The 22,670-nt window shown below is 40.4% G+C and overlaps 1 protein-coding gene and 1 non-coding gene across 4 annotated transcripts in view; both read left to right on the plus strand.

Moving 5' to 3' along the window:
• Positions 1–22,670, plus strand: part of PPEF1 (protein phosphatase with EF-hand domain 1) — a 148,052-nt gene that overhangs the window by 98,336 nt on the left and 27,046 nt on the right. For all 3 annotated transcript variants that reach the window (XM_055393683.2, XM_055393686.2, XM_055393685.2), the window contains 4 exons: positions 13,425–13,591; positions 16,360–16,396; positions 17,568–17,717; positions 21,679–21,822. In XM_055393683.2, coding sequence (XP_055249658.1) covers positions 13,425–13,591; positions 16,360–16,396; positions 17,568–17,717; positions 21,679–21,822 — 498 coding nt within the window. The remainder of the gene's footprint in view (positions 1–13,424; positions 13,592–16,359; positions 16,397–17,567; positions 17,718–21,678; positions 21,823–22,670) is intronic.
• On the plus strand, positions 5,124–5,230 carry LOC129535395 (U6 spliceosomal RNA). The gene has a single exon (XR_016036983.1). It is a non-coding gene; the product is annotated as a U6 spliceosomal RNA (small nuclear RNA).

The following is a 22,670-nucleotide window of genomic DNA, read 5'->3' on the forward strand; positions in this document are numbered from 1 at the left end:
CAGGCCTCCCTGTCCATCACCAACCCCTGGAGTGCACCCAAACCCATGTCAGTGATGCCATCCAACCATCTCATCCTCTGTCGTCCCCTTCTCCTCCTGCCCTCAATCTTTCCCAGCAAGTGTTATCCCCATTTAATAGACTGCAAGGAGATCCAACCAGTCCATTCTAAAGGAGATCGATCCTGGGTATTCATTGGAAGGACTGATGCTAAAGCTGAAACTCCAGTATTTTGGCCACCTCATGCGACGAGTTGACTCACTGGAAAAGACTCTGATGCTAGGAAAGGTTGGGGGCGGGAGGAGAAGGGGACGACAGAGAATGAGATGGCTGGATGGCATCACTGACTCTGTGGACACGAGTTTGAGTGAACTCCGGGAGTTGGTGATGGACAGGGAGGCCTGGCGTGCTGTGATTCATGGGGTTGCAAAGAGTCGGACACGACTGAGCGACTGAACTGAACTTTTTCCCCTGAAGGTCATCTGATGCTGTGCAGAGTCGTAGTTTACCCTGGGTTTTCTGTTTGTCGACTGTATCACCATAACACAGATGTGTATCAGCTGTGGAATAAGCCAGAGAGTGTGGTTTATTAGAGCTGAGTGAAGGATGGGTTCACTCAGCAGCAGTGAATCCTCTCTTGAAAGAAATCCAGAGAAACCTCAGTAACCAGACGTCTAAATATCCTAGAGACCCATGTCCCAGAAGACTTAGATCATCTTTTTATCTGTTTTCCAATTTTCTTATTATTCTAAGACTAAATGTATTTGAACTCAGACTGTATAAAGTAATACAGCTAGTCCTGGACCAACAGTGCAGATCTTATACACCCAAATAAGTCTTGCTTTTGCCTTCAGAGGCTCAATACTTACAGAAGTTCGTATATATTTAGGACTCCTTTTAGATCACTTTCAGAGACAGTGACATTTTCTACTGAATGAGCTTCATTATCACAAATCTTATTCTTTTGAAGATGTGACTTTTTGTAAAGGTTAAAGCTTATTGGGTGTCAAATGTACTATGTAAGGTGTACGGCTTAGCTGATCATTACTGTTTGGGGCTTAAAATTAGGTTTGACTAAAGAAATTCACTATTCATGGCTCATAGAAGAGGTGAAATACCTATAAACAAAGTTGATTTAACTGGAGATGAATTCTACTACCAGAAAATTGGTCATCCCAGTGAAACACAGTTTACATCTTTGTTCAAACTTTGGCTGCTGTTTTTCTCAAATTTTGATACTAAGCTTATACTGATCTTATGAGATAAATTGGAGAGATTTACATCTTTTTCTATGGTTTAGAACTTAAATCCTTTGTGCTCAAACTTGGCTATACATTGTAATCACCCGAGGAAATAGGGGGAAAAAAAAAAAACAAACTACTGAGTTCCACTCCCAGAGATTCTGATGGACACCTAGGAATCATCATGTGATTCTAATATGCAGCCAAGGATGGGAATCATTGGTTGAAAGAACCTCAAAACTATTTACTTAAAAAAAAAAAACTATTTGCTTTTGAAAATGGAAAGAGAGCTCTGCTATCAAGCCACATGCAAGTCTGTTCTCCATGTCTGCGTCTGCATTGCTGTCCTGCAAGTAGGTTCTTCAGTAGCATCTTTCTAGATTCCATACATATGCGTTAATATACGGTATTTGTTTTTCTCTTTCTGACTTACTTCACTCTGTATAATAGGCTCTAGGTTCATCCACCTCATTAGAACTGACTCAGATGTGTTCCTTTTTACAGCTGGAGAAGGAAAGGATGGGATGAATTGAGAGAGTAGCATGGAAACATACATTACCATATTTAAAATAGATAGTGGGAATTTGCTGTATGACACAGGAAGCTGAAAGGTGGTGCTCTGTGACCAATTGAAGGGGTGGGATGGGGTGGGAGGTGGAGGGAGGTTCAAGAAGGAGGGGACATAATGTACCTATGGCTGATTCATGTTGATATATGGCAGAAGCCAACACAACATTGTAAAGCAATTATCTTCTAGTTAAAAAAAATAAAAAAGTAAACAAAAAATGCTTTTAAAAATGACAAAAAAAAAAAAAGCCATATGCAGCCAATGCACTTTTTTAGTGTTCTACTTCTTTTGAATCAGTTTTCAGTCAGTTCAGTTGAGTCTGGTCAGTTGCGTCTGACTCTGCAGCCCTCTGAACTGCAGGACGCCAGGCTTCCCTGTCCATCACCAACTCCCGGAGCCTATTCAAATTCATGTCCATTGTGTCAGTGATGCCATCCAACCATCTCATGCTCTGTTGTCCCCTTCTCCTCCTGCCCTCAGTCTTTCCTAGCATCAGGGTCTTTTCCAATGAGTTGGTTCATCGCATCAGGTAGCTACAGTATTGGAGTTTCAACTTCAGCATCAGTCCTTCCAATGAATATTCAGGACTGATTTCCTTTAGGATTGACTGGTTGGATCTCCTTGCAGTCCAAGGGACTCTCAAGAGTCTTTTCCAACACCACAGTTCAAAAGCACCAATTGTTTGCGCTCAGCCTTCTTTATAGTCCAGCACTCACATCCATACATGACTACTGGAAAAACCATAGCTTTGACTAGATGGACCTTTTTTGGTAAAGTAATGTCTCTGCTTTTTAATATGCTGTCTAGGTTGATCATAGCTTTTCTTCCAAGTGGCAAGTGTCTTTTAATTTCATGGCTGTGGTCACCATCTGCAATGATTTTGGAGCCCAAGAAAATAAAGTCTCTTAATGTTTCCATTGTTTCCCTATTTTTTTGCCATGAAGTGATTTGACCAGATGCCATGATCTTAGTTTTCTGAATGTTGAACTTTAAGCCAACCTTTTCACTTTTCTCTTTCACTTTCATCAAGAGGCTTTTTAGTTCTTCCTTACTTTCTGCCATAAGGGTAGCATCATCTGCATATCTGACGTTATTGATATTTCTCCCGGCAATCTTAATTCCAGCTTGTGCTTCATCCATCTTGGCATTTTGCATGATGTACTCTGCATATAAGTTAAATAAGCAGGGTGACAATATACAGCTTTGACGTGCTCCTTTCCTGATTTGGAACCAGTCTGTTGTTCCATGTCCAGTTCTAACGGTTGCTTCTTGACCTGCATACAGATTTCTCAGGAGGCAGATCAGGTGTTTTGGTATTCCCATCTCTTTAAGAATTTTCCACAGTTTGTTGTGATCCACACAGTCAGAGGCTTTGGCGTAGTCAATAAAGCAAAAGTAGATGTTTTTCTGGAACTCTCTTGCTTTTACGATGGTCCAGCGGAAGTTGGCTATTTGATCTCTGGTTCCTCTGCCTTTTCTAAATCCAGCCTGAACATCTGGAAGTTCACTGTTCATGTACTGTTGAAGCCTTGCTTGGAGAATTTTGAGCATTACTTTGCTCACGTGTGAGATGAGTGCAATTGTGCGGTAGTTTGAACATTCTTTGGCATTGCCTTAGGGATTAGAATGAAAACTGACCTTTTCCAGTCCTGTGGCCATTGCTGAGTTTTCCAGATTTGCTGGCATATTGAGTGCCACTTTCACAGCATCATATTTTAGGATTTGAAGTAGCTCAACTGGAATTCCATCACCTCCACTAGCTTTGTTCGTAATGATGCTTCCTAAGGCCCACTAGACTTCGCAGTCTAGGATGTCTGGCTCTAGGTGAGTGATCACACCATCATGGTTATCTGGGTCATGAAGATCTTTTTTGTATAGTTCTTCTGTGTGTTCTTGCCACCTCTTCTTAATATCTTCTGCTTCTGTTAGGTCCATACCATTTCTGTCCTTTATTGAGCCCATCTTTGCACGAAATGTTCCCTTGTTATCTCTGATTTTCTGAAGAGATCTCTAGTCTTTCCCATTCTGTTGTTTTCATCTATTTCTTTGCATTGATCACGGAGGAAGGCTTTCTTATCTTTCCTTGCTATTCTTTGGAACTCTGAATTCAAATGGGTATATCTTTCCTTTTCTCCTTTCCCTTTAGCTTCTCTTTTTTTCTGAGCTATTTTTAAGGCCTCTTCAGACAACCATTTTGCCTTTTTGCATTTCTTTTTCTTGGGGATGGTCTTGATCATTGCTTCCTGTACAATGTCATGAACCTCCGTCCATAGTTCTTCAGGCACTCTGTCTATCAGTTCTAATCCCTTGAATCTACTTGTCACTTGCACTGTATAATCATAAGGGATTTGATTTAGATCATACCTGAATGGTCTAGTGGTTTTCCCTACTCTCTTCAATTTAAGTCTGAATTTGGCAATAAGGAGTTCATGATCTGAGCCACAGTGAGCTCCTGGTCTTGTTTTTGCTGACTGTATAGATTTTCTCCATCTTTGGTTGCAAAGAATATAATCAATCTGATTTCGGTGTTGACCATCTGGTGATGTCCATGTGTAGAGTCTTCTCTTGTGTTGTTGGAAGAGGGTGTTTGCTATGACCAGTGCATTTTCTTGGCAAAACTCTGTTAGCCTTTGCCCTGCTTCATTTTGTACTCCAAGGCCAAATTTGCCTGTTACTCCAGGTATCTCTTGACTTCCTTCTTTTGCCTTCCAGTCCCCTATAATGAAGAGAACGTTTTTTGGGGGTGTTAGTTCTAGAAGGTCTTTTGGGTCTTCATAGAACTGTTCAACTTCAGCTTCTTCAGCATTACTGTTCGGAGCATAGACTTGGATTACTGGGATTACTATGATATTAAATAGTTTGTCTTGGAAACGAACAGAGATTCTTGTTGTTTTTGAGATTGCATCCAAGTACTATATTTCAGACTCTTTTGTTGACTCTGAGGGCTACACCATTTCTTCTCAGGGATTCTTGCCCACAGTAGTAGATACAATGGTCATCTGGGTTAAATTCACCCATTTCAGTTTTAGGATCAGTTTTAGTATCTTTAGTATCTTTACTAGAATCAGTTTTAGTAGCTTCTAATTTTCAAGAAAATCTTCCGTTTCTCTGGATTGTCAAAGTATATTGCCACAGATTCCAATATTATATTCTCTTTATATATATATAATGTTAACACTTACTTTTCTATATCTTTGTCTTTTTTCTAATCTTTAATTGTCAATTTTTTCATTATCTTTTTTTACTTAACCTTAATCAGGCTTATGATGAGTTTTATCATAAATTTTATTAGTTCTTTCATAGAATCACTCTTTGGGTGCTTGCTTCGGCAGCACATATACTAATATTGGAACGATACAGAGAAGATTATCATGGCCCCTGCACAAGGATGACACGCAAATTCGTGAAGCGTTCCATATTTTTGCCATATGATCCAGCAATTGCACTCCTGGGCGCACACACCAAGGAAACCAGAATTGAAAGAAACGCATGTACTCCAATGTTCATTGCAGCACTGTTTATAATATCCAGGACATGGAAGCAACCCAGATGTCCATCTGCAGATGAATGGATAAGAAAGCTTTGGTACATATACACAATGGAGTATTTTTCAGCCATCAAAAAGAATGCATTTGAATCAGTTCTAATGAGGTGGATGAAACAGGAGCCTATTATACAGAGTGAAGTCAGCCTGAAAGAAAACCATCAATACAGTATACTAATGCCTATATATGGAATTTAGAAAGACAATAACGATAACCCTGTATACAAGACAGCAAAAGAGGCATAGGTGTATAGAACAGTCTTTGGGACTCTGTGGGAGAGGGTAAAGGTGGGATGATTTGGGAGAATGGCATTGTAGCATGTATATTATCATATGTGAAATGAATCACCAGTCCAGGTTCGACGCATAATACAGGATTCTTGGGGCTGGTGCACGGGGATGACCTGGAGGGAGGATATGGGGATGAGGGAGGTGGGGGGGGTTCAAGAGGGGGAACACATGTACACCTGGGGTGGATTCGTGTCAATGTAGGGCAAAACCAACCAATATATTAATGTAAAGTAATTTGCCTCCAATAAAAAAAAAAATCACTCTTTGGATTATATAGCTTTCATTTTTTTGTTTTCCATTTCATTAATTTCAGCTTTTATCTTTATCTAATTGATTTTATTTTTCTAATTGTTAAGGTGAATATAGTCTTTCATGTGCATCTTCTTTAATAATTAAGACATTTAAGACTACACATTTTTTCTTACTTTAGTTGTTACTGAGGCTTCTATCAAATTTATAATATTGCTGTTAATTTCCTCTTTGATCCAATGGTTATGAAGACTATAATTTTTAATTTCCAAGGACCTTAATTCAAAAAACTAGAATTTTTTGCATCATATTATTTATTTCAGGGTTTATTGGATTATGATATGAGAATGTTTCCTATGAAATGTTTATTATTTTGAATTTGTTAAGTATTTCTTTGAAATCAGGTATATTGATAGATTCTCATGAAACCTCTGTGGAGAAATGAAAAATTAGTTGTACCTGCTGTTCATAGGATGTAGAGTTCTTCATATGTCTGTCTATTAAGTTCATTAGTTATACAGTTGACCCTTGAACAATACAAGAGTTAATCCATGTATCTGATTGTTGGCCCTCCTCATCTGTAGTTCCTCTGTATCCAAAGATTCAACCAAAAATGGACCATGTAGTAGTGTAGTATTTACTACACTAAAAATTTGTGTTTAAGTGGACCCTTGCAGCTCAAACTCTCAATGTTCAAGGGTAAACTGTACATTCAATTTTTTCCATTTGTATCTTTTAAAATATATGTATTATATATTTCTGTATAACAAATTACCCCAGTACTTACTGGCTTAAAACTGCAAGTGTTTCAGTTCAGTTCAGTTCAGTCGCTCAGTCGTGTCCGACTCTTTACGACCCCATGAATCACAGCACACAAGTGTTTAGTATCTCTCAATTTCTGTGGTTCAGAAATCTGAGTACAGCTTAGCTGGGTGGTTCTGCCTGAAGGTCTCTCATGTGCTGGTAATCAAGCTGTTGGCCAGGGCTGCAGTCATCTGTAAGGTTGACTGGACCTGGTGGACCCACTTCCAAGATTGCTGACTCATATGGCCGCATTCACAGCTTTTCAGTTAGCTCCTTGCTGGCTGTTGACAGAACAGCCACATGGTCCTCTCCACAGGGGACCTGAGTGTTCTCATGACAGAGCAGTAGCTTTTCCCAGAGTGAGTGATCCGAGAGAGCAGATAGGAGGCTGCAGTCTCTTTTATGAATTAGTATCCACAGTTTTACACCAGCATTCCTGCTTTTGTTTCTTATTCCTTCCTTAGCAAATCACTAAGTCCAGCCCACATTCAGGGAGTGGTATTAGGCTTCACCTTTTAAAGGGAGTATCAAATAATTTGTGGACATTACTTTAAACCAATAATTAAGTTTGAATAACTTACTATGTGTTTTTAAAAATTTTCTTCTTGCATTTATAGTAAATATATGAAGCAAAAGCTTGTTCTTTTGTTTATTGAATACAAGTTTATAAATTGAACCTTCTTCATAAAGTGCCCATTATTATGATATAATGTTGCTTTGTGACAATTTTTAGCACTTTGAATATTAAATTCCACTTTGTCAAATATTAATATTTTCATTTTTGCTTTTTCTTTGTTGCATTTACCTTGCTTTCAGTCTCCCTTTATTTTTTTCATGTGTATTTCTCACAAACTATACATACTTGGAGTGTTGCGCTTTAAAGTGGTCTTTCTTTTTGCTGTTTTGGTGAACTTTTTAAAATTATTGTTTTCTTTGGCATTTTTGCCATGCTTTCCTATTCATTAGTTGTTATCTTCCCATTCCTGACATTTCTAATAAGTGATGTATGTGTGTATACTTCTCAAATAGCTGTAACTTTATTCCTTCTTCATTATCCTCTCTCTCCTCCAGTAAGATATTTGTTTTCATACTTTCCATGTACATTCCCCATTCAGATGAGATTTGTAGAGAATTTTACTTTTCTCCTTTCACATCCCCTACAAATCCTTAGTTTTGGCTCATGCCTGATTTTTAGTTCTTGACATTATCAGATTTCTTTCATAGTACATCTCTTCTATTTCTTGGATCCTTGTTTTGTATTGGGTTAGCCAGAAAGTTCACTTAGGTTTTTCTGTTAGCTGTTTCAGAGAACAGAATTTCTACATTATTGCTATTGATTTATATTTAATTATGTATTGCAAGGTTCATTGTTCACATCTGTAATCTTTTCTCTTAGTCCTTCCCTGGCTTAAGGACTTTTATTGTTACTGCTCTTATTTGGTTAAAATATGTTCTTGAGTGTTTTCCTCTGTGCGGCATGTGGATGCTAGGTTCTTTAAATACAAACTGTTTGAATGCAGGGACTTCATATTGTTTACTTCTGTGTTTCTAACACCTAAAATTATGTCTGGTACGTAACAAGCAATCAGTACATGTTCATTGAACACAGGAGTCATGAGCTCTTTCAAAGTTCAGGGTGAAGTCTCATTTTAAACCGTAGAAAATTCCCTCTCTTATTTATGTAATTATTGCCTCTTCTCCATCTGTTCCTTTTTCCTGATTCTCGAATGCTTATTGTTGGCATATTAGTTCTCTTGGCTCTGAACTCTAATCTCTTACTCATTCCTCATGATTTCCATCATTTTGCCTTTTGCTCTTTGTGAGAGATTTTTCATCTGCTTGCTCTTTCAGGTCAGCAATGTATTTTTCAATCATTCTATCTTTTAGTTATCACCAGTCTATTGATATTTTAAATTTCAATAGCATATTTTTAATGCCAAGAATTACTGGCTTTCTGTTCTTTATTTCATAGTATTCTCATTTTTAAAAAAGTTGGCCTCTGTCTCCTCCAGCACTGTTACCTCATTAGGGGATGGATGGTACTTTAGTAGGTATGATTGGTTGGCCTCTCTGTGATTACTGGATCCTCTTAAATATGAGGTTATTTCCATTGTAAATTTTCTGCTGAAGCTAGGCCAAGCTTCTCCATAGTTGGAGGCACAACACTTTCTGCTCCTGATCAAGAGTGTGAGAGGAAGTCTCTGTGTTCCTCAGTTCAGTTCAGTTCATTTCAGTCGCTCAGTCGTGTCCGACTCTCCGCGACCCCATGAATCACAGCATGCCAGGCCTCCCTGTCCATCACAAACTCCCGGAGTTCACTCAAACTCGTGTCCACAGAGTCAGTGATGCCATCCAGCCATCTCATTCTCTGTCGTCCCCTTCTCCTCCTGCCCCCAACCTTTCCTAGCATCAGAGTCTTTTCCAGTGAGTCAACTCGTCCCATGAGGTGGCCAAAGTATTGGAGTTTCAGCTTTAGCATCAGTCCTTCCAATGAACACCCAGGATTAATCTCCTTTAGAATGGACTGGTTGGATCTCCTTGCAGTCCAAGGGACTCTCAAGAGTCTTCTCCAACACCACAGTTCAAAAGCATCGATTCTTCGGCGATCAGCTTTCTTCACAGTCCAGCTCTCACATCCATACATGACCACGGGAAAAACCATAGCCTTGACTAGACGGACCTTGGTTGGCAAAGTAATGTCTCTGCTTTTTAATATACTATCAAGGTTGGTCATAACTTTCCTTCCAAGGAGTAAGCGTCTTTAAATTTCATGGCTGCAGTCAGCATCTGCAGTGATTTTGGAGCCCAAAAAAATAAAGTCTGACACTGTTTCTACTGTTTTTCCATCTATTTCCCATGAAGTGATGGGACCAGATGCCATGATCTTTGTTTTCTGAATGTTGAGCTTCAAGCCAACTTTTCACTCTCCTCTTTCACTTTCATCAGGAGGCTTTTTAGTTCCTCTTCACTTTCTGCCATAAGGGTAGTGTCATCTGCATATCTGAGGTTGTTGATATTTCTCCCGGAAATCTTAATTCCAGCTTGTGCTTCTTCCAGCCCAGCGTTCCTCATGATGTACTCTGCATATAAGTTAAATAAGCAAGGTGACAATATACAGCCTTGACGTACTCCTTTTCCTATCTGGAACCAGTCTGTTGTTCCATGTCCAGTTCTGACTGTTGCTTCCTGACCTGCATACAGCTTTCTCAAGAGGCAGGTCAGGTGGTCTGGTATTCCCATCTCTTTCAGAATGTTCCACAGTTTATTGTGATCCACACAGTCAAAGGCTTTGGCATAGTCAATGAAGCAGAAATAGATGTTTTTCTGGAACTCTCTTGCTTTCTCCATGATCCAGCAGATGTTGGCAATTTGATCTCTGGTGCCTCTGCCTTTTCTAAAACCTGCTTGAACATCTGGGAGTTCACGGTTCACATATTGCTGAAGCCTGGCTTGGAGAATTTGGAGCATGACTTTACTAGCGTGTGAGATGAGTGCGATTGTGCGGTAGTTTGAGCATTCTTTGGCACTGCCTTTCTTTGGGATTGGAATGAAGACTGACCTTTTCCAGTCCTGTGGCCACTGCTGAGTTTTCCAAATTTGCTGGCATATTGAGTGCAGCACTTTCACAGCATCATCTTTCAAGATTTGAAATAGCTCAACTGGAATTCCATCACCTCCACTAGCTTTGTTCGTAGTGATGCTTTCTAAGGCCCACTTGACTTCACATTCCAAGATATCTGGCTCTAGGTCAGTGATGACGTTATCGTGACTATCTTGGCCGTGAAGATCTTTTTTGTACAGTTCTTCTGTGTATTCTTGCCACCTCTTCTTAATATCTTCTGCTTCTGTTAGGTCCATACCATTTCTGTCCTTTATCGAGCCCATCTTTGCATGAACTGTTCCCTTGGAATCTCTAATTTTCTTGAAGAGATCTCTTGTTTTTCCTATTCTGTTGTTTTCCTCTATTTCTTTGCATTGATCACTGAGGAAGGCTTTCTTATCTCTCCTTGCTATTCTTTGGAACTCTGCATTCAGATGCTTATATCTTTCCTTTTCTCCTTTGCTTTTCACTTCTCTTCTTTTCACAGCTATTTGTAAGGCCTCCTCAGACAGCCATTTTGCTTTTTTGCATTTCTTTTCCATGGGGATGGTCTTGATCCCTGTCTCCTGCACAATGTCATGAACCTCCGTCCAGAGTTCATCAGGCACTCTATCTATCAGATCTAGTCCCTTAAATCTATTTCTTACTTCCACTGTATAATCATAAGGGATTTGATTTAGGTGATATCTGAATGGTCTAGTGGTTTTCCCTACTTTCTTCAATTTAAGTCTGAATTTGGCAATAAGGAGTTCATGATCTGAGCCACAATCAGCTCCTGGTCTTTTTTTTGCTAACTGTATACAGCTTCTCCATCTTTGGTTGCAAAGAATATAATCAATCTTATTTTGGTGTTGATCATCTGTTGATGTCCAGGTGTAGACTCTTCTCTTGTGTTGTTGGAAGAGGGTGTTTGCTATGACCAGTGCGTTCTAGATGTCTCTAAATGCAAGTGTTGGTATTCTTTTAGTTTCAGAGATGTGAAAGTTCTCCTACCTTCCCTGTAAGATCTAGATCCCTCCCCCTCAACCAAGACCACACATATGCTCTGAGACAAAGTGTCCCTTTAATCACAGAGTCTACATGTCCCCTCAGGCCTAGTTCTTCCTCGGCTCTCTGCTGCTCCTTAAGCCCCCTTCAGTCCTGGACATCCCGATAGAACCTATAGCCTCCAGCACTCGTCAGACTTCTCCAGGTTACTCATCGCAGCCAGCTGAAGTCTGGGGGAAGGAAGAGTATTAGAGATGCAGAATCACTCCCTTTTTCTTTATGTTTTGATGAACAATAGCCTATATTTTTATAATTGGCTCACACTATCTAAGCCCAGTGTGAATAGGTTATGTGAATTCATGTATAAGAAAATATAAAGTAGTGGGATCATTAAGTTAAAAATAACATGGAGGTCATAATAAAATGAATCTCTTGGTTTGTGTGGTGCTTTATAATTTTTATACACTATACTAAAGGCACAAAGAAGGCAACAGCACCCCACTCCAGTACTCTTGCCTGGAAAATCCTATGGGTGGAGGAGCCTGGTAGGCTACAGTCCATGGGGTTGCTAAGAATCGGATATGACTGAGCGACTTCACTTTCACTTTTCACTTTCATGCACTGGAGAAGGAAATGGCAGCCCACTCCAGTGTTCTTGCCTGGAGAATCCCAGGGACAGGGGAGCCTGGTGGGCTGCCGTCTGTGCGGTCGCACAGAGTCGGACACGACTGAAGCGACTTAGAAGCAGCAGCAGCATACTAAAGGCACAATGTAGTTTTTACACACTCCAGTCTCATGTGAATTCCAGAATAGCCCTATGTGATAAGCATGGAAGTTATCATTTAACAGATGAGGAAACTAGAGTTCATAATGATCAAATAACTTGCCCGGGGACACATGGGTAATAGTGGAGCTGAATTAGAGAATAAGTCTTCTGGCCCAGAACACTACACTGCTGCTTGCTTGCTCTTTTCCAGTTGCCTTCAGAACATGTTTTGTTGCATACTGACTTCTGGAATTCCTAAGTTATATGCTACAACTTGTATTTTATTTTTTCAACTATTGTTGTCATATTGATATGAACAATTTAAAATGTATATAAATACTAGGTGGTGAGTATAAAGTAATAATAGTTTCTTACATGATTTGAAACCTAACAAAAGAGAAAATCGAAAATCATTTGAAAAAGATTAGCATAACTAAGAATATGTGAATTACTTCATGAAGGTAACTTTTTTGAAAGAGGACCTATGTTAGAATATATGAGTACTTAAAATTTTCTTTTTGTAATGTATTTTTTAGACATTTGAATTATCTTACTATGCAATAAAAATACACTCAACCATTTCTCTACCAGACATGGTGTGTTTTATCTTAGAGTTTACTGGTACAGAAGTAAAGGAAAGAATAGCTGCTATAAAGACCAGACCTTTGTCCTAATCCCAGTCCTTTTTTATGCTAACACTATGTTTTAAATTATTATGCTCAGGAATGGTAATCAACATATTAAACAATAAATATGGCTCTGGTTGGTGAGCAGTCAAGAACACATGCCTCCAACACCTGGTGTAATTGTATCAGAGTGGACTGACTGATGGTGTATTAGCTCTGCTCACAGTTGGACAGTACCTTACACTTTCCTGAGTACTTTCATATCCTATCTCTCATTTTTGATCTGAGATAGGGTTGTTTTTACAAATTGAGAGAATCACAGCCTAGAGAAATTAAACAGAGGGTCCCTTAGAATGAATGACTTCTGGCTCTTACTTAGTTCAGTGTTTTTCCCTCTTCTCTCCAAGGAAGAGATGAAAAAAATCCATTTTTAATAGGATAATTATCAGGTCCTTTCAGAGAAAACTCATAGTTTTCATGGGTGGGAGTGAGTAGGATGAGCCATCCCCCTGGGGTCTTCCTGTCCCAAGCTAAAATTCTTTACTTCCAAAAGGTCTCTTGCAGGAGAAGAGTGAAACCTTTCACCCTTGTTCTGGAAGAGTGAAATTGGCTTGAGTGGGTGAGCAGATTTTTCCCAGTGGAAGAACTCAGCCTCTTTTCTCCATATCCACATGAACGTTAAGTACAAAACCTTACTTTTAAAAGTACATTCTTTTAACTGCTCCTTTCCCCCCTTCTTCCTTCCACAGAATGGTCTCCCCTCAGCGACCAACCCATATGTTTTTAATGGTGATTTTGTAGATCGAGGAAAAAATTCCATGGAGATCCTAATGATCCTGTTTGTGAGTTTTCTTGTGTACCCAAATGACCTGCACTTGAACAGAGGCAACCATGAGGATTTTATGATGAATATGAGGTAACCTAGCCCTTTAGATTTCCTGTTTTGTTTCCTGTTCCGGAAAATGCTACCATGTTTAGTTCCTAGCAGAGAGTTAGAAGTGAGTGTAGAGAAGTAGGGATGAGAATCTCAAGGAAGATCTCAGTTCTTACCCCAGTTTACCTTCCTCAATCCTCTCCTGTGTGAGTATAAATGGCTCTAAAATTCCCTTCCTATCTTTTCTTCCAATCTTTCCTTCTCCCTTCTATTATGTTCTTCCTCCCATGCCCACCCTTCCCAAGCCAAATTGTGTGCTTTCTAGACGTGTTAAGCCAGGTTTGGAGGTGTGGTTGTTCTATGAGCAGGTTTAGATGGACTCATTCTCTCGATACTCTTTTGGCTTACCTCAGAAGTTGTCTCGGAAACTAGTACTGTGTTTTTCACTGATGTGTATATTTTTTTTATGACATGGTGATTGCTTCTGGCATAGTTGTTCGTAAACATATTTGAGAATAGCTGTAACCTAGCATTTCAGCTATCTGACTCACTGGAAGTTTGGAGAATAAAGATTGGATAAGTGGTTTACCAGTTTTTGCTGTGAAAGGCACAGTAAGTGACACATGTTCTTCTTTCCTTTCTTTTCCTCCTCCTCCTTTCCCCTTGCCCTTCCTCCTCTTCTTCCTCTCCTCCTTTTCTTTTCCTTTTGTTTCTTGTTTTATCAAAAAACAGAATCCAGTTTGCACTAGGGAAGTAGAAGGCATAGCATGTTAGATGCTTCAGTCCTGGGCTTTTGAGTGCCTGAATAAAAGCTCAGCAACTGATGAGTTTTCTCTCTGGGGCAGTTTTGGCACTTGGCCTGAAAATAAGAGTTTCATTTCTAAGCCTCAGGTATGGAAGAAAATGCTAAATATGAAGGAAAAAAATCCCAAGGCTACTTTCAGAGGCCAAGGACTGTATAGTCCATGAAATTTTCTAGGCCAGAATACTGGAGTGGGTAGCCTTTCCCTTCTCCAGGGGATCTTCCCAACCCAGGGATCGAACCCAGGTCTCCTGCATTGCAGGCAGATTCTTTACCAGCTGAGCCACAAGGGAAGCCCCTTTCAGAGGCTATATATATATAAAATATAGCTTAGTACATATATGTAATATAGCTCAAAACATTTATTTGGGCATGCTGTTTATTCTTCAATTTATTTAGCTCTTCAGTTCTATTTGTTGTTGCTGTTCAGTCGCTTAGTTGTCCGACTCTTTGTGACCCCATGAACTGTAGCATGCCAGGCTTCCCTGTCCTTCACCATTTCCCGCAGTTTGCTCAGACTCATGTCCATTGAGTTGGTGATGCCATCCATCCATCTTATCCTCCGTCACCCCCTTCTCCTCCTTCCAGTAGTCTTTCCCAGCATCAGGGACTTCTCCAGTGAGTCACTGCTATGTGTCAGGTGGCCAAAGTGTTGGAGCTTCAGCATCTAGTGCTGAATAGTTACTGAAAGAGACATGGCCCCTGCCCTCCTAGAATTTACATCTAGCAGGGAAGACACAAGTTGAACAGGTTTTTCAAGTGTGATGAATTTGTAAAAAGGGAGATCCAACCTATCTGAGAGGTGGTTGGAAGGTTCTCCCATAGAAATATGGCATTAGCCTGAGACCTGAAGGATGAATTAGGAAACCAAGAGAGCCATGGCAGGAGTGGATGGGAAACAGTGTTCCACAGTGAAGAGACAACTTAGGCAGAGCTTGAGAAAGGGCTTTCTAGACTTGAAAAAAGTTCAGGATAGGAGAAGCATAAACTGAAGACAGGATGGTATCTGATAGGGCTGGAGACGTAAGAAATTATTGCAGAGGAATTTGAGCTTTCTTCTGAGGACATCATGTTACACTGTAGGAGCTTCACATGACATGATTTGTGTGGAAACCTGGAGTGAGTATGCTGCATTCTGACTTCACTTTGTTGGGTGTTCAAGGTATATATTATTATCTTAAGGCAAGGAAAGTATTGGAAAATCATCTTATCATTAAATCCCTTTTAGTGACTGCTATTCAGGCATTAAACCTCCTGACACTTTTTATTAAAACCCTCAATACCATTACATGAGCTATGTCAGAGTATTAAGAACCAACTTATTACCGTCTAGGCTTTTCTTTGTCTTTGGTCTTTTTTTCCTCCTAATCTTATTCATTAGCATGACAGAGGAGCCTGGTAGGCTGCAGTCCATGGGGTTGCCAAGAGTCAGATATGACTGAACGACTTCACTTTCACTTTTCACTTTCATGCATTGGAGAAGGAAATGGCAACCCACTCCAGTGTTCTTGCCTGGAGAATCCCAGGGACGGGGGAGCCTGGTGGGCTGCCGTCTGTGGGGTCACACAGAGTCGGACATGACTGAAGTGACTTAGCAGCAGCAGCATAGGATGTCTGAGAAATTCTAAGTGAAAAGCATTCTCCCACACACCTTCCCTCAGTGGCCACAGCACACATCTGTGAATACTTGCAGTGCTTAGACACTGGTGCCTACCACATATTTCTTAAGTTGTCTTGTATCAGTTTCATGAAAATTTATCTTCTTTTCCCAGCTATACTCTAAACTCCTTGAGGGTAGGGATGACATCATCAGCTGCCTTTGTTCTTTCCCATAGTGCCTAGCAAAGACTTGAGTAAGTGATAGTTCTAACTGAAGTCTAGTTGCTTGACTTCTTGATTCTTGTGATAGTAAGATGTCAAGGACTTGCTTTTTTGCATGACCTGACTCGTGTTAAGTGGGAGTTATCAACATTCAGTGAAAGAGTTGAAATCCCATTGTTTTTTTCAGGTATGGCTTCACGAAAGAAATTTTACATAAATATAAGGTAAGACTCATCTACCTTTTTTTTTTTTTTAACATCCTCTTTGCTGTTTAATACATAGAAGTTTTAAAAAAGAAAAAGCTTCAAGAAGGATGGTGGGAGAATTAATGAGAATCCAGGCCAATAAAAGCACAAAAGGAAGCCCTGTCCATGGTGAAGACCTGTTTTTCTTTCTGGACTAAACCAAGCTTATTCATTGTGACTTCTGTGTGAGTTTTAACACAGATACAAACTCTGTTGTTTCAAAGATACCTGGAATTTGTTTTACTCAGGTTTGGTAAAACATGGAGATTACTGACATGAAGGGAAAGGTTTTTACTCACAATTCCTTAGAAACTGAAGTCAGTGGAACACCACACCGTATGGGGCTGCACCTCAGGGTCAGTCAGAGGCAGTGGCAAGAGCCTTTATTGTGGTTTTCTCAGGAAGAAATGGATGAGCCAGTGTAAGCAGGTTTAGGATTGGCTCATTTGAATAATGGCAACCCACTCCAGTGTTCTTGCCTGGAGAATCCCAGGGACGGGGGAGCCTGGTGGGCTGCCGTCTATGGGGTCGCACAGAGTTGGACACGACTGAAGTGACTTAGCAGCTGGGGCTTACATGCTGTCCATGGTTGCCTGGTATCTGGTTGCCCCTGGGGTGATTGGAGCAGGAAATAGTGGCCCCGGGTGTGCTGCTCAGTTGTGTCCAACTCTTTGTGACCCCACAGACTGTAGCCCACCAGGCTCCTCTGTCCATGGGAGTCTCCAGGCAAGAACACTGGAGTGGGTTGCTATGCCCTCCTCCAGGGGAATCTTCCTGACCCAGGGATGGAACCCACGTCTCTCATATCTCCTGCATTGGCAGGCTGGTTAAATCCGCAAAGGACTAGTTGGGAGGATGGGCTCTGGGTAGGTTGATTTGCATATGAAAGGCACTCTGCTTTACATACGAAAGACAACTCCTTACTATCTCTAGGAATTAACTAGCCTTGGGAAGGCAGTCTCTTCCCCTGGGTCAGCAAGTCAAAGTATCAAAAAGAATTAAAAGATAATTAATGCATGCTTCTTGGTTAGTGTGTCCATCCTGACCTAGTTTGAGTGGCATGAAAACTTGGTTTTTGTCCATATGTTGGGACTGTTGAGTAAAACTGAACCTATCAGAAAAACAAACTTACTCTAGCTCTTACTTACAGCTGCATGGAAAAAAAATCTTACAAATCTTGGAAGAGGTCTATACCTGGCTCCCAGTTGGTACAATCATTGACAATGAAGTCCTGGTCATACATGGAGGGATATCAGAGTCCACAGACTTGACTTTACTCCACCGTATAGAAAGAAACAAAGTAAGAAGCAATGTTTGCATGAATGTTGTCTCAGAGATTTACAAAGGGATACATACCTCCTTTCATGTATTGTTTTATATAGATTCGTGTTTTAGTGATTGCTGTAACTCTGAAAAAATGAGTAAAAATTTTAAGAAAATCCATGATTGCATGATAAAGAACTAAATTGATAACTTCTGTATATGGAAAAAATATTTTTAAAGATTCATGGTGAAAGTGGGAAAATATTGGCATTTCATAATAGTTTCTAAAAGTGAAAAATCCTGATTTTTGAAAAGTTAAAATTTCTCATTAATTAATGTTGTAAAATATACCAACATAAAGTTTACCACTTTAACCATTTTAAGTGTGCAATTCAGTGGCATCAAGTACTTTCACATTATTGTGCAGCCATCACTACTGTCACCACCATCTATTTCTAAAACTTTCCATTTTCCCAAACTGAAACTACCCATTAAACACTAATTCCCGATTCCACCTTCACCAGCCCTTGGCAGCCACCATTCTGTGGTACAGCTCTAAAAATTTGACTCCTCCAGGAGTCTTACAGAAGTAGAATCATACAGCAGTTTGTTTCTGAATTGGTGTGATTTCCCATATATATTCCAAATGGCTCAGGATATTTTTTTTTGGGGGGGGGGATAGTTTACTATTTTAAACCTAAGTAACCATATTCAATACAGCAGAAGCAGAGCAGGAATATGTATTAACCCTCTGAGGGAAGTGGCTGTGTGGGGCCTGAAGCTCTGAGGCTTAGTGAGAGACTTCTTTGGTGGGGCTTTGCAGTGACTGGAATTGCCTTCCGCCTGTCAAGACCCCAGCCAATGCCCCAGACTAGGGGGGACAGGGGGACCACCTGGGCACGACGACTAGTGGCAGCTCTGAGCCCGGTGATCATGTGCGGTCCTAGTGAGGACCCTGAACCCTGCTCCTCAGGACTGTTAATCAGATTCCTACCAATCTAGGCAAGGGGAATCTAGAACCAGAATTTAATCTGATGTGGACATGTGATTCCTGTTCACCTTGAGTTTTAGGAGTCCTCATACCTTTATATACATATGAAAGATTATATTGTCTCCAACTCCTCCTCGTCCTTCTAATTTTAGCTTAAACATACCCCTCCCCTGGAAAGCCCTCCACGACCTCCAGACTAGATCAGGTCCCCATCTGAATGCTCTCAAGCCCCTTGTACTATCCTTCATAACATTTACCAAAATTAAATAAGCGATTGTGGTACTATTTGTTTACCATCTTCCCTTGCTTCTCTAGTTCACTGGTATAACTCCAGCACCTAAGATGTAGTCAGTATTAATGTTTGTTGAATATTTCCTAAGAGATTTAAGACTGAAATCAGGCAAACCTAAGGTAAAACTGGATAAAAACTTTTTTTTACAACTCCTTTCCTGATTCTGTGCTGATTTTACATAACCCCTCTCCAGCCTCACCCAGAGGTGACCATAATTCCTGGTTTACACCTGTTGTCTTGGTGTAGGTGTTAATACCTCCTCCTTTTACTCTCAGAAGTATCCCAGTTGCAATAAATTTTAAGGCCACCCTAATTTAAGGTATCTTTCTTAGGATCTCAGCAAATAGTCAGGCCAAGATGTTTGAATCAACATGAGATAGTAATTGTTAACATAATGAGTGGATATGATTCTAGCCAAGAGCAAGGGAACATGATGTTTTTGTCAGTCAAATATTGGCAAGCACATGGCGGGAATGCGACACTCCACCGCCACTGGCCCTGTGAGAACAGCACTAATCAGCCGTGGCAGCCGCTACTAATTGATCAGATTGAAACCTTTTCCCTTCCTGAGGTTAGCCTGAGAAGCCAGTCCTCTCTCGGGCTTTTTGAGATATTAAGAGCGTTCCTCTGAAATGTCCATTACTATTTCTGTGGCGACCCTAAATTGAGAGCCACCTTAACCTCGTAAACACTGTGAAGCTCTGACATCAGACAGATGTAACTAACATTACATCTATTACATCCTGCTTCTGCCCCTTCCTGGCTGCATGACTGGGTAAGGTACCAGTGATTTCTAAGCCTCAGTTCCCACATCTATGCACTAAAGCTAAAAAATACCTACCATATTGAATTGCTGGGAAGATTAAATATAATTACCTAGATGAAAAAGATGGCATAGAGTAAGCTCTGAGCATAAAGCTGTCTTCTCCAACTCTGTCCTCTTTTTCATGATACTTAAAACTGAGGTTTAAATTTCAGTCGCCAAGAGAGACCCTGGGGAGAAATTTTGAGGCCAGAAAATTTCCCAGGATACCTCACCCCCTTCAGGGATCATTGTTCCATCTACTGTTAAGACTGGCTTTAAAGGTAGAAATTTGACTTGTATGTTTTTTGTCCACCCTGCTAGAAAGAAGTTGAACTGGTAGCACATGTTCTTTGTGTGAAATATAATTGAACTGTAATGAGAGTAGTAGGTTTAAGCCTTTTGAACTCTACCAGATGAGATATAAACACAGATTTTCAGGTTAGTTTTATAACCCCCACTTGCCCATCTGTTTGGACCTCCAAATGTAGGGGTGAACATGCTTCCTGGTTTACACCTGCTGTATGATTTAGTTGTTCATGGGGGAGGGATAGAGTTGGGGGAACTCGATGACAACCTCCACTGCAGGTTCATTAAAGGTATTTTGTAAGGTGGGCAGGTTGGGAAGGGAGGCTGGTGAATGCAGAGGGACAGAGAAGGAAGACTATAATACTTACGCCTCTGGTTTAATATTCTTCAAACTCCTTGGCAGAGGTTATGGGAAGAGATGGCTAGTAGGACCCCCAGGTAAAAATGATGCTGTGGCACCCAGCAGGGACTGGGCAAAGTGTCCTGATCCCACATGGCTTTGAAAACAGAAGAGCCACAGTACTTAAGAGACCATGTGGCTTTGTCGCGCCCGATGACCTTATCAGAAGTGAGCTGTGTGGACCCAAGTCCAGAGTGTCCTCCCAAAATACTCTGCTCTGCCTAAGACCTGGAGACATGTGCTGGGGGTAGACAGGAAGGTAGGCTGTGAGCTCACTAACAATAGCTAAAATTGAATTCCAACCATCTCAATAAGATAGGACCTCAGAATACGGTTTGCTTTTATTTTTGAAAAATAAAGGTAAGATTTTATATACACCTTAGGTTATAGAAGAAAGTTAAGTGCCTCCCTCAAATTGTCCATCACTGAACTAAGGCTTCCAATGTAATAGAACCATTGCTTCAAATTGTTTTGTATAAAGGTATAGTGCTACAAAGAAACAAGTATAAAATTGCAAGTCTCAAATTATGTAAGGGAACAGAGAAGGGATTATAGTAATTGATGTACTATCAGAAAGGCATTTTGTTTCCAGAGAAATACATCACCTTTGTTACTAGGATTAGATGTAATGTTCCGTTGCTGGCAGGTCAGACTGAGAACCCAGTGCACTTAAGTCAGAACGCTTCCAAAATTTTCAATTTATGTCCCCTTTGTGAACTTTCTTGGACATAGATGTACTTTCTCTCATTTCTCCTGGAAGACACAACAAAAAGAAAAGCAGCCATCCTCTTAAGAGGTGTTTCTGAACTCCAGGCCTATTAGTTCTCTCTTAGCTCCATGTACAGATAAAGGCTCAGAGGGAGACCAGTTTTCCCTTAGCATCTTCCATTTCCCGTCACAATGCCAAAGAATATGTCTCCACTGACATCTGTGCCTCTGGGGTCTTTTGGAAACTCTAATGGGAAACTTTCCCTGTGAGACAGTGTCTCTAGTTGAAAAATGTACAAACAGAGCTTAACAGGCCCAGTTTATAGAGATCAGTGCATCAGTAAGATGAAGGAGGTAGGTGAGATGGAACAGGTGATCATGTATTTTCCATTGAGTTGAGGCACAATAATACAGACCAAATAGCAACTAGTGCTGAAGTTTCTACATGCAGCGCACTAAGCATAGGGTTTGGCTAAAGCGTGAATTTGTTTTGTAGATGAGATCTGTGCTGATGCCACCAATTCCAATGGATGCGGACTATGCTGAGAGGAAAAATAAACTGGGTACAACCATTGTGGCTCAGGGAATCAGAGCAAGTGGGTCCTTTTCTGAACAATTAACAAAGCAGGAATGGGAGCAGGTAAGTAATCAGACTGTTCACTAAAGTGGCAGTGAAGATGCAGCGTAGATGATTTTTCCCTGCTGCTGCTGCTGCTAAGTTGCTTCAGTCGTGTCCGACTCTGTGCGACCCCATGGACTGCAGCCCACCAGGCTCCTCTGTCCATGGGATTTTGCAGGCAAGAATACTGGAGTGGGGTGCCATTGCCTTCTCTGGATTTTGTCCCTCAGTTTAGTCGCTCAGTCGTGTCTGACTCTTTGTGACCCCATGAATCACAGCGCGGCAGGTCTCCCTGTCCATCACCAACTCCCAGAGTTCACTCAAACTCATGTCCATCGAGTCAGTGATGCCATCCAGCCATCTCATTCTCTGTCATCCCCCTTTTTTGTCCCTAATAATATATAAAAAGTGACTTACCTTTCCAAGCAGATCGTATCCTTTTCTCTAAATCCATTACTATATTTTAATAGCACAATTGAAATATCATTCAAATACCATATAATTTACTCACTTAAAGTATATAATTCATTGAGTTTGGTATATTCAAAATGTGCAACTATCCCCACAATCTAAATTTAGAATATTTTCATCACCTGAAAAAGGAATTTCACATACCTATTACCAGTCACTTCCCATTCTCTTCCCATCCCGGCAGATTAGACCTTTTGGTCTTAGTAGATTTGTCTATTCTGGATGTATTATAGAAAAGGACCCATACAGTGTGTGATCTTTTGTCTCTGGCTCCTTTTACTCAGTCAGAATAAAAGATTAGTGCTTTTGCTTTGAGTTTTGGTGTTGCATCTAAGAAGCCATTGCCTAACCCCAAATTGTAAAGATTTTTTCCTGTGTTTTCCTCTGAAAATTTTATA

Source organism: Moschus berezovskii, chromosome X, assembly GCF_049115385.1.
Source record: "Moschus berezovskii isolate FMDL1 chromosome X, NW_MosBer_1.0, whole genome shotgun sequence".
NCBI classification, from domain to species: domain Eukaryota; kingdom Metazoa; phylum Chordata; class Mammalia; order Artiodactyla; family Moschidae; genus Moschus; species Moschus berezovskii.